This window comes from Mercenaria mercenaria, chromosome 7, assembly GCF_021730395.1.
Source record: "Mercenaria mercenaria strain notata chromosome 7, MADL_Memer_1, whole genome shotgun sequence".
NCBI lineage: Eukaryota > Metazoa > Mollusca > Bivalvia > Venerida > Veneridae > Mercenaria > Mercenaria mercenaria.
The window spans coordinates 33,105,830-33,122,991 of record NC_069367.1 but is presented as its reverse complement, the minus strand read 5'-3'; the positions used below and the strand labels follow the sequence as shown (position 1 = coordinate 33,122,991).

The window sequence follows — 17,162 nt, the reverse complement described above, 5'->3', positions numbered from 1 at the left end:
TCCAGTTTATCAGATTTTTAGCTCACCCAAGCCAAAGGCTCATGGTGAGCTTTTGTGACCGCTCAGTGTCCGTCATGTGTCGTGTGTCCGTCAACATTTTCTAAAAAAATATTCTTGAAAACCACTGGGAAGAATTACACCAAACATCACAGGAATGATCCTTGGTTGCCCCCTTTCAAATTTGTTCAAAGAATTGAATTCCGTGCAGAACTTTGGTTGCCATGGCAACCGCATGGAAAAGCTTTAAAAATCTTCTTGTCCAAAACCTCAAGGCATAGAGCCTGGATATGACATCATCTAATGGTCCTCTGTGAAAATTGTTCAAATAAGTACCCTGGGTTGAAAAGAGGCCCTGCCATGGGGGTCCTAAGTTTTATATAGACATGTATAGGAAAAATCTTTAAAAATCTTCTCGTCTGAAACTGCAAGGCCTAGGCTTTTGATATTTGGTAAGTGGCATTACCCAGTGGTTCTCTACTGAAATTGTTCAAATTATGCTCCTGGGGTGAAAAGAGGCCCTGTCCTGGGGGTCCCAAGTTTTACATAGACTTATATAGGAAACATTTTTAAAAATCTTCTTGTTTGAAAGTTCAAGGCCTAGGCCTTTGATATTTGGTATGTAACACTATGTAGTGGACCTCTAACAAGATTGTTCAAATTATGCCCCTGGGGGGAAAAAAGGCCCAGCCCTGGGTGTCACTTGTTATATGAGTTATATAGGAATAAATACTTAAAAAATTATCAGATCATATTTTCTAGACTGCTTAATTATAATTACCTGATGACCCCAAGTGATTAGAGTTCACTTGACTATGACCTTGACCTACTGACCTACTTTCTTGTTTTTTAAGATACAGCCTTAAAATTTGGATAACGTGTACAGTTTTGCACACTGACCTTTAAACTGACTTTCAGTGACAATGAATATGACCTACTGACCTACTTTCTAATATTTTAGCTTAAGTTTGCCATTTTAAACATGTGGCTCATATAACTCAGGTGAGCGATTCAGGGTCATCATGACGCTCTTGTTAAATAAATTCACATAATTATGTAGTGGGTGGGCGGATAGCTCAGTGGTTTGCACACTGGCCTTCCAATCCTGAGGTCTGGGTTCGATCCCCGACAGCTACTCGGGAATTTTCAGAAACGCTTTTCAGTGTTTCCCACCCAACTAAAGGTGTACTGGCCAGGAACCCAGGCAATCCTTGCGTGTATCAGTGCTATACACTGGGCACGTTAAACAACCAGGCTGTCTATTCGAAATGAGCTAGGCTAAGTTAGCCGGACAAGCCTGTATCTGATTTCTGATATCTCTGTCATGGGGGTTTTGTCTCACTCTGTCCCTCTGGTCAGATCGCTCTGTGTCTGTACTAGTAGAGGATGAATTATGCGCCCTCTGTGGCTGCATTTGAACTATGTAAAGCGCCTTTGAACGTGAAATTGATCATGAAAAGGGCGCTATATAAATCTGGTATAATAATAATAATAATAGTCTTGTATCATTGTAACAAGATTGATCTAGCTATTACTGGTTCCTTAGAAAATATGTCTATCACGAGGAGTAGGTACTTACATTATTGTGTAAAACGTTTTGCTTGATTTCAAAATAATTTCATTCACATTACACCCTTGTGTGACCTTCTACAAAATATACAATAATTGTTCATAGTATTCCAGTTAGTGCATGTATCCTCCTATCTGTTAGTTTTCATTTAACAACATCTTTGAAACCACTGAATGTATTTAGATGATACTTTACACAACTGAACTCTTTGTGGCCGTCTTTCAAAGATCAAGCCCAAGCGATAAACGGTTGTGCAAAATTGAAACCGGTTTCTACTAGTAATTGATTCAGGTCCTTTTAACCGAGTAAGCGTCTCAGTCCGACATGTAAATGACATGTACATGTGATATAGGCTAATAAAAAGAAACAATGAATTTCCTCTTATGTGATCTATAATGCTTATTGTTTGATATTAATATAATTCTATAACTAACTTATATAACACACTAAGTCTTGATATTTAGCAAGTGATGGAAGGTTTGGCTTTCCCTTTATTTTTCAAATTAATGCCCTTTAAGTCAGAAATGGATAAGTTCCTGTGTGTGACATGTTATAATGACAGGTTTATATGTATTAGAAACTTTGGAAATATTAGCTGAATACATAGCAGATTCAGTTTTGACATTTGGTGTGTGATACAAGGGTTTGAATGTTATTAAGGTCAAAAAGGTCACACCCAATTATATAATAATAGCTAATACATAAAAAAGAAACATTGAATTTCCTCCAATCTGAATCCATAATAGTTATGGTTATGATATTTTTATAAACCTGAATACATAACAGCTGAAGTTTTGACATTTGGTGTGTGATACAAGGGTTTGAATGTTTAAACTATTATGTAAGGGTTAAAAAGGCCATGCCCATTTAGATGATATGTATCTATATAATATAAGCTAATATATAAAAAATAACATTGAATTCCCTCTCATCTGAATCCATATTAGCTATGGTTTGATATTTTATATAAACCTAATATTGAATTTGTACAATTAAGCTTTAAGAACACTCCTAAAGACTTTTCAGAGAAATCTCTACCCTACCCATTCACCTTCAAAAATAACCTTCAACAAATGATATACTGACTTAAATACCTCTTACCTGTCTCTAGTTAGTTATGTGAAATGTATTTTATGATCAATTACAATGATCACCATTGTAACACAGAGAATTGACATCATACAACAGCGGATATTTATCCAGTGCAGATCCAGACAAATACATTTAAAGTGGCATAAAACAGAATTAACTTAGCATTCACTCTTGTAATGCTATGCATTTCTTCTTGGCATTTTACATAAAAGAGAAGAATACTACCTTGTATTACATCTTAAAGGTAAGTGTTTAGAATAAGGAAAGAGTGGAGATGATGAATTATAGATATATATTAACAGTCTTGTGCCTCGTCCATGGTACCCACACTTACTTCCATGTGTGTAACAGCATACAATATCTCTGAGTAGTACACCAGCATTTGATACAACTGTAGCCAGCTCGAGAAAATTCGGTGTTAATTTACATGCACATTCAAGGGATTTATATCATGTATACTGTATAAATGAAAGCAATATTTATTGTTATGTTGAGGTTGTGCAACAATGTTCAGGTATAATACGGGTAGGGTTGGCTGGTTACACCCCTCATGACCACATCTATCCTATATAGTTTATGCAAGAAAAAAACGCCACAAAATCAAAAATAATGAATTCAGGGATTTATTTACATCTTCTTGAGAAAAACATCCTGGAGGATTGCACAAAAACTTTTTTATTTGGTTCTTTATATCCAGGATTATATGGGACTCGTACAATTTCTTGAAAAAGGGCCTATCACAGTAATATTTAAGATTTGATGTGGCATTATTTTTCCATACATAAGTTAATATAAATCGGTAAAATTACTTTCTCATGATAGATCTATGTGTGTAACTTTCAAATAAATACAATTTTATCAACAATTTGAAAGTTACGTATTGATCCGATTTAAGACTTTCGGGTATTTACTATACCTTTGGGTCAATAAGTGGTAACTGTTTACATTGGAAACCAATCATATCGCTTCGTCCGATACTTACTTGCTATGTTGTAAAATTCTTTGTGGATTGCTCTTGCAGCGTCGTTCCTCGGGAATTTGATGTATCTGTCTCTTAGTGAACAAATTGCTGCTGTGGTTCTCCGAACAGCCCGAGACACCGAAGACTTGGAGACACCGTGAATGTCTCCAATAACAAGATAATGGGCTCCACTGGCAAAAAACTGGAGCGTAACCAGGAGAGATATCATGGGCGGAAGGGGAGACGAACGAAAAGTCGGGCTCTCCAACGCGTTGAAAATCATTCCCAATAGAAAAACAATAGATTCCGGATGGAATCTGTAGCGTTGCCTAATCTCGGAGCGTGATAAAACCTCAAGAGGGTTTATACGATCGGGTATAACCCTTTCTACTCGCTGTCTACGGCGCAATCTCTCGAGGCGTCTTACAAAGTCGGCCATATTTGAGTAGATAACAACAATTTGAGGAAGCCATAGAGCTGTCTCAAATTAACAGACTCAACTCAAGGTTTGAGTACTTACATGAGTCGATAAAATGTTCGTGAAACGCATCTCAAATAATTACTCAACTTAAGTCAAAAGATGAGTACACTATTGAGTTTAAGTCATTACAACAGACTTAAGTTTTTTTGTGAAACCGGGGCCTGAACCTATTAGCGCTTTATATTATAGAAATATATTTGATTTCAAATTTAACTATAACTTGAACATGATAACTATAAAAACAACTTTATTAGCAAAATTAGCATACACTATGCCTTGGCTAATACCTATCTAAAATATATATGCACAAAAATACATGCATAACATGACAAAGTACAATCATATATACATCTATATATGTCTTAAGTGTAGAGAAGCAGCTAAATATCGGACCTTTAGATGAAATACATTACATTATCATTTCTTACTTTGAAAGTTTCACATCGGATATTTCGAAATTTTTAATAAGAGTAAAACCCCAGGTGCTCCTCCGTGCATTATTTCATCACAGGCATGCGTCTGGGTAGAACCACCCAGATGGATGGCTTCCTCACATGAAGAATTCAACACCCCGAGTGAGGCTCGAACTACATATCTAAATATATTCCAAAATGGCAGATATCATCATAATTCTGGCAACATTTCAGTGACAGATTATTTTCGCCAGTACGACTTAACCATCATTCCACATGTTAATGACATTTGGTTTAGTCCCTTCCTGAACATTTACGGGCTCTATATTATGCGATAATTATAGATTATTAGTATCGGGAAATGTGCACGAGTTATGCTGCGGAAATATCATTCCGCTAAAGAACGAGTGCATATTTCTCGATGCAAAGCGAATAATCTTTTTATTACATTATTGTCTACACGTATTAATATTATGATTATTATGAATTTGTTCCTTAGTTTGAATAAACATGACAATACTGGCGTATTTTAAACAAGAAATATCTGTTAAAAAAGATATTCGGCGTTGGAGGGGATTTAATGTATTGAAAATGTTGGATTGCAGTATAGATGAAGAAATATAAAAAATATTCTTTCATACTGTGCATGCTTTCTCGCAATGTCTTTTTTAACCATGTGAAGTTTAAATAAAATCACTATTACTATTCCGTGTGACACTCTTAACACAAGAAATGCATTACTTCTTGACAAAATTATGACGCGTTACAAAAGAGTTCGAATATTCCTGTGCAAGTTTTAATAAATACTGTATTTCTGACTCTTTTCGGTAGATATACTAGCAAATAGACGGCATTTTGTGATTCAAAGTCATATCAAACTCTTGCATTTAGCACTATAAGTTTAATCGAGCAGTGGAAATCAGTCCGCAAAGTACATTACAGAGTTTACGGAGATAGCCGAGCTCGCCACGACCGTCAACTAAACTATACAAAATATGAGTTCCGAAGATTTGCGTACTCAAAACCAACGATCATTCAGGTAAATATCCAATATTACGTGTATAAATATCTCCTGTCAATCTTTTGTGCTTCTCCGATGAACGTCATTGGAGACGGTTTCTATTCTGTGGTAATGTAACGAAAATTGTGAAACAGTATATTAATTCAAGCCAGTTAAAAATAAGCATGTATTCAGTTCTGTTCAGTCCCACTTTTTTTTTATTAGTTTAAGAATTATAAATGCACAACATTTATTGGTTCTTTCAGTAGGTCAAAAGTTGGCTTAGACAGCTACGCCGAAAAAATAATGCAACGACACGCATTAAAATGACGCCACCCAGTATGAAATAAAGACGTTGCTGTGACTCAAAACGAGTATATAATAAAGTCAGTGTAAAGAATCTGTAATTGCCATCGAGGCGCATAATAAGCGATATATAAAACAGCATTTCATATTTTGGGCTTTTAGAAACACTCAATACTGGTTATCGCGTTTGTTACTTTTCAATGTCTCAAACTGTTTGCAAGTTGTTTTTACCGCAACTATGAATGAATACATTAAACGATGCATGTTGACGTTATTTGTGCATACAGCATTTCAAAGGTTTCTCAAAATATCACGAAAAATGACAATTGCAGAGGCATAAATTCTTTAACTTTTCCAGATGCCTTTAGGTTCATTACTGGGAATCGTGCACATTTAAACATTTCAAGTATTAACAAGAACGTCCCAACCAACGCATTTCGTACTTTTTGGCACTTTGATTTTAAAGGACAATTTTACAAAAAAGTAGAAGTCAGATTATTAATAGAAAAATACAATTTTCAACACATTTGAGAGTACGCTCTCACTCAAACAAATGATATATGTAAAGAATGCGAAGATACACAATTTGACCATTACATGTACATTTCAGACATTATACATAAATCTAATGTCAAGTTTTATCTTGACAAGCACGTGCGTCACTCGTTTTCATCAAATGAAACCATTTGTATAGTATACTCTGGAAATAGACCACTTTCTGGATTCGCGGCGTCTTTAGCATTCATGACCCCAAGATCTTCTTTCTTCTGGCGAACACACTTGGCTTGACATCGTCTTTCTTTCCTTTCCCAACCTTTTCTAATCTTAGTAACATATCCATCAACGTAAGGAATTGTGAAAAACAGTTTCAACAGTAAAGTAAGCCATGGAAGAATAGAAGACAAAAATGTTATGGATTTGTATATTCTTTTCGGATTTTTCAGCCATCCAGGTATGCCCATTACCAACACGTGAACAACCGCTAACAATAAAGCCACGTGGCCAAGCTTCGACTGCACAAAGCGCCATTCCCGCCAATTCAATGAGTTTGCGACAGACGGCAAAGTAGAAACACATACCAAACATAAGATAGTAAATGAAAAGATACCGGTCATACATGCAGCCTCTCCTTTCCATGTCATCCAGTTAATATTTTCTAATTCATACGCTCGAGACATGTTATATGGTATAGTTATTTTAGTGGAATGGTACCACGACCTAAGATATGTCGGCGACATTATAAGCGTCGACATAAGAACATGGATTGTGATCAATGTGAATGAAATCAGACCAAGCTGTTTCCGGTTTTTCAGCCATTTGTCTAACCATCCTGCAAACCGGATGTGTTTAGTTCCATAATATACTTGAAATATTGCTGCGAAGCTGCTAGGTAAATATGTCACAGACAACACTGTGATTCCCGTCATACAAATGGCTTTGTTCAAAACCTTTACAAATATCTGGTCCCACGCGTATATCGTCTGCTCAACATAATAAATGAATATAAGATACAGCAGCCAAATAATAAACAGAACAATGGTAAATCCACAAGGTCTTCCCCAATCGGGAAATAGTAACAATGGATGCTTTTCAATTCGTCTGGCAGCAACAAGATTACCAAGGTCTATAGGTGTGAAATTCATAGCACGAGCAATATTAGAAACATCTATTCTGGCGAGATCATTGTTGCTAGCGATGAATACTTGTCGGCTGCTCGTGTTGTAATCGTTTTCCAACGCGTAAGCGGAAATGACGTTAAACGCTTTTACAACTGAGGCTTGCGGAATTAGGGTCTGGAGATATTCTGCATTAGAATTGGACTTACTTGGCCTATCCCGGTTGGAGACATCTACAACAATTTTGCCGTTGAGTTTATCTTCATGGTCCCCTAATAGATCTTTAAAATGTTCCGCATGGATGGCCAAGAAAATTATTGAAACTGATTCGATACATTCTTCAGTAGTCATTAGTCTCAAGTTACATAAACATTCATCCGTCGCAGAAATATGTGCTTCTTCCGGTCGTCTGCTACCAATAATTACGTCATATCCAGATAAATAAAGTCGCTTGGCAAGAGCACGTGCAAATTCCCCAGTGCCAAGTATGCCGATGGTCCGGTTTTGTTCTTTCATCATGATATCTGAAGAGACAAAAAAATCAAAGAAAATTATTGTTTTTATATTAAAAAAAATAGTATTAAAACAAAAATGCATGATTAAAGAAGAGCTGTCGGAACATATATATAATTTGGATGGGGTGGTGGTGGTGGTGGAGGGGGCAAGGAATAATGGGTGGGAAGTTGGGGGTAGCAGAAGTTCTTTCAGACAACATCAAAAAGGACCTTTTGAGCGAACTAATAAATGAATATACTATTATCCCCAACGTCATTACATTTCCATGAAATGCGTGGGAATGTCTACGTTTTTTTTCACGTTGTCGTCATTTCTTCTGAAATATCCGTTTTGGGTTCTCATTGCGTTTACGCTTTGCCACGGAACGTGCATAAATAAAAAAAAAGTGTTTTAACAGCACCTGAGCGCGAGAATCTCTCTGTAAACACATGTTTTCTGTCCTGTTAAAATACCTCCGAAAAGTGACAGGAACAGCAGTTTTATGCTAGAATTTGCGTTTTATACGGCCATTTATAACACGAGATGCTTTCTGATGTGGCGATGTCCCCGAGTCCGTGCATCAGTCAATAGTTTAGTTTATGGACTCTAAGTCAGCAGATATAACAGCCAGACTTTCAAACTTTACACTATCACTTAATTCGATTAGAGAAATGTCCTTACTGTATTGGGGCCAGGGACCAAGTTAACCTTTAGCCTGCTGGCGGCAAGTAATTCTGCCTTTGCGACCAGTGCAGACCAAGATCAGGTTGATCATAGTCTGCACTGTTCGCTATTCAGTCAGTAAATTTTCAGTGAACACCCCTTCAAATAATAAATGGTATTGCCCAGATTAAAAGACGGACCAGTTCATTGTAGCAATTTAGCAGGCTAAAGGTTAACATATTCCGCGATTCCAGTCTGGAAGTCAAAAAGTATAATAGCCACAGCTTTCAAACTTCGAATAATGACTGAGTGGAATTTTTGATAGATTGTTATAATTACTGTCTTAGAGGCTATTTGCTGGACGGTCAAGATCACAGGGACCTTGGTGATCTTTCTTGTTCTTTGCTGTTGCATTTTTATTTTAATAACTTGCCTTTTAAATATTTCATTACATTTTTTCTCGTCTCTCTTTTCATGTTGAAAATGAAATTATAGTAAAACCAAAATAGTATATATTTATAAATAAATGAAAGCAATTAACAGTCAAAGATTATTAGATATGGATGCTGTGATCCATATGTTATTGTATATAATATATTTCATAGATAACCGAGTAGGAATTCAAGCTTGTTATCCTATATCCTTGGGACAACGGGCACATTTTTATGCAATCTCGCCTTTTAATTGGTCGATAGTCAGGGGTCACGCGCAGGGGTCACCCTGTTAAAATGTATGCGCGTGGACTTTTTTTTTGTTTTGCTAATGGGGAGTCTATTTTCAGCAGTTTCTAACGGCTTGAAATTACCTGGGCTTCTACGAAAACATATATGAGCTCGGGATACACACAAATCCCACAGGGGTCCGTAACGGAGCAAGTGTACATAGAGATTTTGGGTTTCCGTCAAATCGCTCAAAAGGTCCTTTTTGATGTTCTCTGGAAGTGTCAGTATATGCCTTGGATGTAAGATATTTCCGTATTTGTGAACTGCAGTCCTAGACATTTCAGAAATATTTTCAACTTGAATTTCGTGTAATATATGTTGATTCTACGGAAGCGTGAAAGGGCCATCAGACGCTAATACGTTTAATTACGTACAACTGCGGAAAAGTTTTGTAGACATAGCAATTAAAGTTTTTAAATTGTCAGATGATAGCTTGATACACCAGCTTGTTTACTGAATACGCTTTTCTCATCTCCTTAAAAAGAGAAATATGTGATATTTAAAATAATAACATCTCAAATATCCGAAGCAAAATGGACAACATTTTTATTGAAAGTCCTTCAGTCATTTGTAATGTCACCTTATTTTAAAGGTCTCCGAAGGTAAATACCGGGTATATTCAAGAAAGTAAGGGATACGCTTGACCTAAGGTTATTGTCAGTCTGTTGAGAATGACATGCTTACCAAAACATAAAACAGAACGTTACACACTATTTTTTCCATAAAGGATGTGATTTCAGCAAATGTTTTGTCTAGAAATAAACCTGAGAGAAAATGTATTTTAAAGTTATGTAAACAGTTATTACCCTATCGGTAACTGAAAGGGGATTTTTAATGCGATCCGTTTACATTGCAGTTTGTACTGCAAAATGAGTAATGCATCTGAGTCATTTTTGTAAAGAGGGATAGATAGGTTGATATAGGCTGATACAATATTCAATAGAAATCTATCAACTGCCAGTGTGGTTATTTCTTAATGACTGGTGGGGCCTCCGTGGCCGAGTGGTTAAGGTCGCTGACTTCAAATCACTTGCCCCTCATCAATGTGGGTTCGAGTCCCACTCGGGGCGTTGAATTCTTCATGTGATGAAGCCATCCAGCTGGCTTACGGAATGTCGGTGGTTCTACCCAGTTGCCCGCTCTTGATGAAATAATGCACGGAGGAGCCTGGGGTCTTCCTCCACCATTAAAGCTGGAATGTCGCCATATGACCTATCATGTGTCGGTGCGACGTTAAATCCAACCAAAAAAAAAAGAAATAGTAATGACTGGTAAATTGTTCAATAACATGCCTATACCTATGAATTTTGTGTCTGAAATACATGTTTTTCCGCCTAAAGAATACTAAACATTGTTTTCAACTTCCATCGGATAAGAAAAATATTCAATGGCTAAACTACTTCTTTTACTTATGATAAATGACGTAATGATGATGTCTCAACCTTTCGGGCGTCAGAAATGTTCACCGTTTCCCAAGTTTTCAGTCTCAAGATTTGCCTAAAATTACAATCAATTTCGGCTGATATAACACAAAGAAAGGTGTATGTATATAATTAAAGGTTCATTAAAGCAGTACCGTAGATTTGCAATTATGTATTCGGCTCTCATGCATTTCAGCAAGCGCCTGAACGGTTGCAGGCCTGGCAAAATCCACTCAAACTGAATTCATTATTGACACTAAGGTAGAGCTGCTATAATAATTCGTAATGGAACCGTTGATGTTTCGGAGCTTGACCTTTAGAAGCATTTCTAAATGTTTAATGTTTTTAAACACATTCGGCGATTCGTTCGTTCGTTCATTCATTCATTCATTCGTTTCGTATGCCGTTTTCCTTGTAGCTGAATATTTCGAATTGGTGCTGCAGTCGTTAATTTTCTAAATTGTAAAAACAGATGTTATTCAAAAAACAAATGACTGTATAGCACCGAAAGTATTTATTTAAATAGTTAACACCTCTTTAAAATACCATATTTGTCTACATACTAAATTTTGTGTCTTTAAAAAAAAAAAAATCGCTTTAGTGAGGGTTATTCCGTTTTAACAGTATCTTACTTATGTAGAGGCAGACATTACCTTAACCTAACCGGTGATCCTGGATTCTGTAGCGGTATTAACCTGTTCTCCGCAAGTAACTGCCAACTTCTCCACATTAATCAGAGGCGGAGGACGGATGATATACGACACAATTGTAATTTATTAAATCGTCATGGAGAACATACGCCTCGCCCGTGAATTAAACTCACGATCCCATGATCCGTACATCTGCGCTCTCCCTAATGAGCTAAGCAGGCGGGTATAACTATACCTTTATTATCATCTCCTAAGTATTAAGACAACTTTTTAAAAAAACACATTTTAATGGTCTACAACCCCTTTAAAAAAGACCACGCCCAACCCTTTCCTAACTTTTTTGTCTGTCAAGTCTAATATAAATAGGAAGCATTTTAATTATGTGTATTGTAAAAAGTGTCATAATAATTGTCCAGTAGAAATTATAATTTTTTGACTGGATTTCTTTCTAAATTATAAAGAACAAAAGAAAAAGTAAAGATGAAATAACAGTCAAACCACAGATTATAACAGAATATTTTTCTTTTATAAAATTTTAGTTTTTACCCAACCGCTTTGAAAATTGTATGATACAATTTAACTTCAGTGATTACTTTTTGTTTCTGTTGGGTCTAATGTCCCACCGACACATTTATGTGTCATATAGCGACTGCCCAGCTTTAGCGGTGGAGGAAGACCCCAGATGCCCCTCCGTACATTATTTCAGCACGAGCGGGCACCGGGCACCTGGGTAGAATCACCGACCTTCCGTAAGCCAGCTGGATGACTTCCTCACATGAAGAATTTAACGCCCCAAGTGGGACTCAAACCCACATCGGTGAGGGGCAAGTGATTCGAAGTCAGCGACCTTAACCATTCGGCAACGGAGGCCGCTCATTTATATATTAATTGAGGCTTTATCATTAAAAATATCACAAAAATTACTTTTATTGAATTTTAAATTTGAAATTCTGATGAACTTGTAATGATGGAAAATAATTAACCTTAACTGAACAATTCCCATCAAAACGTTTGAAACACAAAATAAAAGAAATACATTGTACATACCGACAGGCGTGGGAAATTTTTCCAAAAAGTAACTAGGATTGTATAAATCTAACACTATCCCAATATTGTCAGTTCAAATACGATCCTTTAAAAATGCAAAATGCATCGACACACGCAATCTAGGTTTAGTGGTTGATCTACTTTTTTACGAATCTATCTGAAATTCTCACGTGTCAAACAGGAAGAAATTGTATCTTGCAAATCTTTAATGCGCTTATTAGTAATACCTTGAACTTCTTGATCCCCATTGTGAATACTTCCTTAAACATTTTTTTTCTCTCTTATTTTGAAAGAACAGCTCATGACCGGTATTCATTAACGTTCCAAAGTCGGATTTTAAAATACTTCATATTATTGACGTTAAATTATCGTTTATTTCAATAAAACTTTGCATGCAAATACACACAGCTTGGCAAAGTTTAAACAGTAAAAATACCCTAAAGTAAAGTGTAATGGATTTTTAGTTGTCTAACCATGTTAAATTTCTATGATGAACTTGTTCATCTTTCAGTTTGGACAGAACCATCTGTCTTATGTCCTCTGGTCAATTTTGACAGTTTACACCGAAACGTATATGTCACATACGTTGTGATATAAAAATGCATGAAACCACAAAATGCTTTCGCTAAACTCATTTCAGGAAGGGGATCGGAACCCACCCATCCCCGGTGCCGGTCATGCAAATATATCAAGTTTACTCTGTGTTTAAGCTGATCGCCGCTTTGATATAAGTGTATTGTTATGGTCGCATGTGTGACTGGGACTTTTATAGATACTCCCGTCATAAAGTACAGCATAGGTCTTCATGATGAACATGATGAAGAATGAAATGCTAATGGATATCTCCGGACACCGTTACCCAAGTGTTACACCGATAAAAATATATAGTGATGTTTTGTACCCGATATTTTTCCGAAAAAAATGTATACACAGGAAATTACTGATGTATGAGTTTCATATATACGTGCGCCGAATGAACACATGCTGTCTCATAGGAAAGAAACAGGCAGTCCATAAAATAAATTTAGAACGTATTTTATTATCATGACGTCACTGTTTGGAACGGCGTGGTGATCAGCGGTATGACAGAAATTTCAAACAAAGAAATTTCAAAAGGCAGTAGTGGTTGTGGTTGTGATGGTAGTAGTGGTGGTAGTGATAGTTGTGGTGGTAGTAGTAGAAGTGGTGGTAGTGGTAGTAGCAGTGGTTGTAGTGGTGCCTAGTAGTAGTACTGGTGGTGGTAGTGGTAGTTGGTGGTTGTACTGGTAGTAGTGGTGGTGGTAGTGGTAGTAGTAGCAATGATAGTGGTAGGAGTGGTGGTAGTAGTAGTGGTGGTTGTGGTAGTAGAGGTGGTGGTAGTGGTGGTGATGGTATTATTTGTAGTAATGGTGATGATGGTGGTAGTAGTTGTGGTGTTGGTAGAGGTAATAGTTTTGATGGTGGTGGTGGTGGTAGTGGTAGTTAGAACAAATAAGGACAGAATATGGCATCGATCGGGTGCCGATTTCATACAGCAATCGAGTATCGTTTTCCGATCAAGGCAGTTTCTAAACGATCGAGAGTCGATTGCTACATGTTCTTTTCACTATTTCTTAAGAACCCTTGCCAACCGACCCTACTCAGTTTTTAACTTTATCAAAAATATCAGATAAAAAGTCTGAGCATTGCCGATCAAAGCAGACATATAACGAACTCTCCGACCTCTTGCTAATCGAGCTCGATCAGTTACCGACCATTTCCCAATTTCATGTCAGTGTTAACACGACCGCCACCCGACGGTCGCACGAACGCAGTCGGTAACATTTCGAACCCCTTGGTCGGCAATTGATTAAACATTTATACAAATTAAGACATAAGACTAATCATCCCGCCTTCACTAGTCCAGTTCCCTAACAATGTTTTGGGAACGATCGGGTCGATACAGTCGGCCGTATCAATCTAGAATTTGCAGAATCTATTTGTCAATAAAATTTGATTATTTTAAAACCCCAAACTGATGAAAATGTGATATACTCGTTGAAAATTTCGTTTTTCTTTGCCCATTTCTGCATGTGAGATATTCGTTTTGGGGTGCCTTTGGAAATCAACGTCCAACGTATATATCACGTATTATGTATCATCTACGTTTTATGTGCGTGCTATTATCAATCGAATACATCACACGTGTGATATATTCGGTCGAATTTTTCACTCGTGTTATATATTCGTACTGTGACATACTAGTATACGGCTCAACAGTGCTTTCCAAAAAGATACTGACTGAATGGCGAACAGTGCAGATCATGATCAGACAGCACGGATGTGCAGGCTGATCATGGTCTACACTGGTCGCAAAGGCAGAATCAATCGTGTCCAGCATGGTAAAGATTAACGTTAATGAATTTGAGTCCTGTAATGTTATGTCTTTCAATGTACATGGCTATAGATGAAAATAGACGAAACTCTTTCGCTGAGTTTTGATGATGCGGACAACCACTCAGGCAATTTTAACAGGTAAGACGGAACTCCTCCGAACCACCATTCTTTGAAAATGTAGGTCAAAACCTAGTCACAATCCGTGACTCTAGGTACCTCCCCTGACGGTCTACACGAAATTTTGTACAGGCGTGAACGCAGTATAATGAAAAGATTGCGAAAAGGAAGTAGATAATTAATGAAGGGAAACGATTGGAGAATTTAGCTAATGAAAACACTAAGGAAGTAAAAATGTAAATAAGACGATTAAAAAGCAAACTGAAAGTTCAAACTCAGGTATTGTAAATGACTTGCACGTTATTTTGAGAAACGAAACATCCCCAGCTTTTATCATATTTGACAGGCTTATCATAGTAGGTTGTCCCCCCTTGAAAATTATCCGATAATCAATATTGGTTTCCCTGCTGATATTACTTTGAGCAATAGTTTTATAGGAAATTTATTTTCAATGATTAATTTCAAATATGTCTTTTGGTTTGTGAATATTTTCGGATGATAAAAAGGGTGTGTAAACCGACTGTGTATATTTCCGTGACAGATCATTAACAAACCAAATAATTGATTTGTTGTATCGACCGCTTATTTTTTAGCCTTAACCGATGACCTTCCACAGAAATATAGAGGGTCATCACGTTTTTTTTTAACAATTGAAAGTGTTAGAACCTTGTAACAAGTAAAACAAAGAGTCTTTGCAATACGCTTTCTTGATGCCAGATACTATGTAACTATGTAAGCAGGCATGGATTTCGAAAACTTTACGCTAATTAAGTTTTGACTTTTGCAACGTGCAAAATTTCACAAACTGGTTCTTCTTCTTTTGTAACGTACAGAACAGTGCATTTGCCATGGTGCCAATGCTTAAGTATACTCAGCAAATAAAGTCTCAACCCGGATGTTTTCAGTTCAAATACCTCGATAATTATCGCACTTTCTCACTTGTTGTTGAATCTTACGTTACCAGTTTTATCGCGGATGTTGCAAACTTTTCTTAAAGTCATGGAATCATAATGACACTCGGCGATTTCCGTATGATTACGTATTTCCCGTTAGGTAATCTGCATTCTCGGAATTCGTATTTTGCCGGGTGTCATTAAGATACAATTAACTTAATATCTTTTTATTTGCTTCCTAATTGTCAACATGCCATTCTAACACGACCGATTCATTTTCCTATTAAACACAAAAGGCTGAAAATTGTGTGTTATTATACAACAATTCATTTTTCTGACGTTATAGTTATTACGTCATGGCGTCAAACGGCATAGCGGCTCGTCGGAAACAAAACCAACGGAAAACAGGCAAATATTTAATGGATGTCGTCAAGTATGTACTTTAAAATCCTTGGTAACGTGTTAGAATCGAAATGATATATCTCATTTAGTGATTTGGTTTTGAATAAAATAATTGTTTGCCGTTTAGATGCGTATTATGATATCACTCGGGATGCGCCCTCGTGATAGAACATCTGAACTCCAAACGACGATTTTATTCAGCGACAACTCACGAAATGAGATATATTATTTCTTAGGTAAAACTCTATGTACACAAAGTACAGTGGGAAACAAACATCTTATATGTTTTTACCTTGGCCTATTCTGTTTCGTAACACGTAAATTGCACGATAAAAACGTGACTCAGGTCTGAAAAGGCGGGAAACAGTAGACCCAACACAACGTAGAGACGTACTTTTTTTCTCCCACATGAAATTCGTGAAAATCATTCTGATAATACGGCTATACCACAAGAAGTTGTCATTTAAGGCCTTCCGTGAATTATTGTGTTTTCACAATTTCATCTGCAAACTTATTCAGTCAGTCCCTTTTCAGTATAGTTTTTAAAACATAGATCAACAACTATCTTCCACCGTATAAACAAAGTGTGGTCTAAACTCAACTTAATGCACCAAGTACTGTGAATACTGCTTCATTAATTTAAGAAAATGTTTAGACATTAAACACACTATCGTGGCCTTATATATGTCACTGTCAATTTGTGACTGGATACATGTATTTCTCTTTTTCTTCATGCAAATCATGTATAATTACCATCATGGAAATACAAAAGAATACACCTTTTCTGTGGCACATCTTTAAAGGGACTAACCCACACATTTTAGGCGAACATATTTTCTCGTAAAAATCCATAAAAAATGTGGGTAGACTACTCTAAAAGTTACTAGTGGTACAAACTTCGTGACATATAAAATTTTTGCCAGATATTCTTAGAAATAACCAAAAATATTGGACAGAAGGT

General features: G+C 36.6%; 2 protein-coding genes across 4 annotated transcripts in view; both read right to left on the bottom strand.

The window, feature by feature from the left end:
- Positions 1–3,600: 3,600 nt before the first annotated feature.
- On the bottom strand, positions 3,601–4,059 carry LOC128558221 (uncharacterized). The gene has a single exon (XM_053547091.1). It carries the CDS (start codon positions 4,057–4,059, stop codon positions 3,601–3,603), a length of 459 nt encoding a protein of 152 aa, XP_053403066.1.
- Positions 4,060–4,421: 362 nt separating this feature from the next.
- The window catches only part of LOC123554556 (metalloreductase STEAP4-like), a 36,468-nt gene continuing 23,727 nt past the window's right edge, over positions 4,422–17,162 (bottom strand). Inside the window, exons 1-2 of one of the 3 annotated variants that reach the window (XM_045344788.2) lie at positions 12,435–12,571; positions 4,422–7,960 (exon numbers count right to left, since the gene is read on the bottom strand). In XM_045344788.2, coding sequence (XP_045200723.2) covers positions 6,480–7,955 — 1,476 coding nt within the window. In that variant the 5' untranslated portion in view covers positions 7,956–7,960; positions 12,435–12,571 and the 3' untranslated portion in view covers positions 4,422–6,479. Of the gene's footprint in view, positions 7,961–12,434; positions 12,572–17,162 lie in introns of those variants that run through there. The other 2 variants (XM_053548052.1, XM_053548051.1) reach the window with 2 other exon arrangements.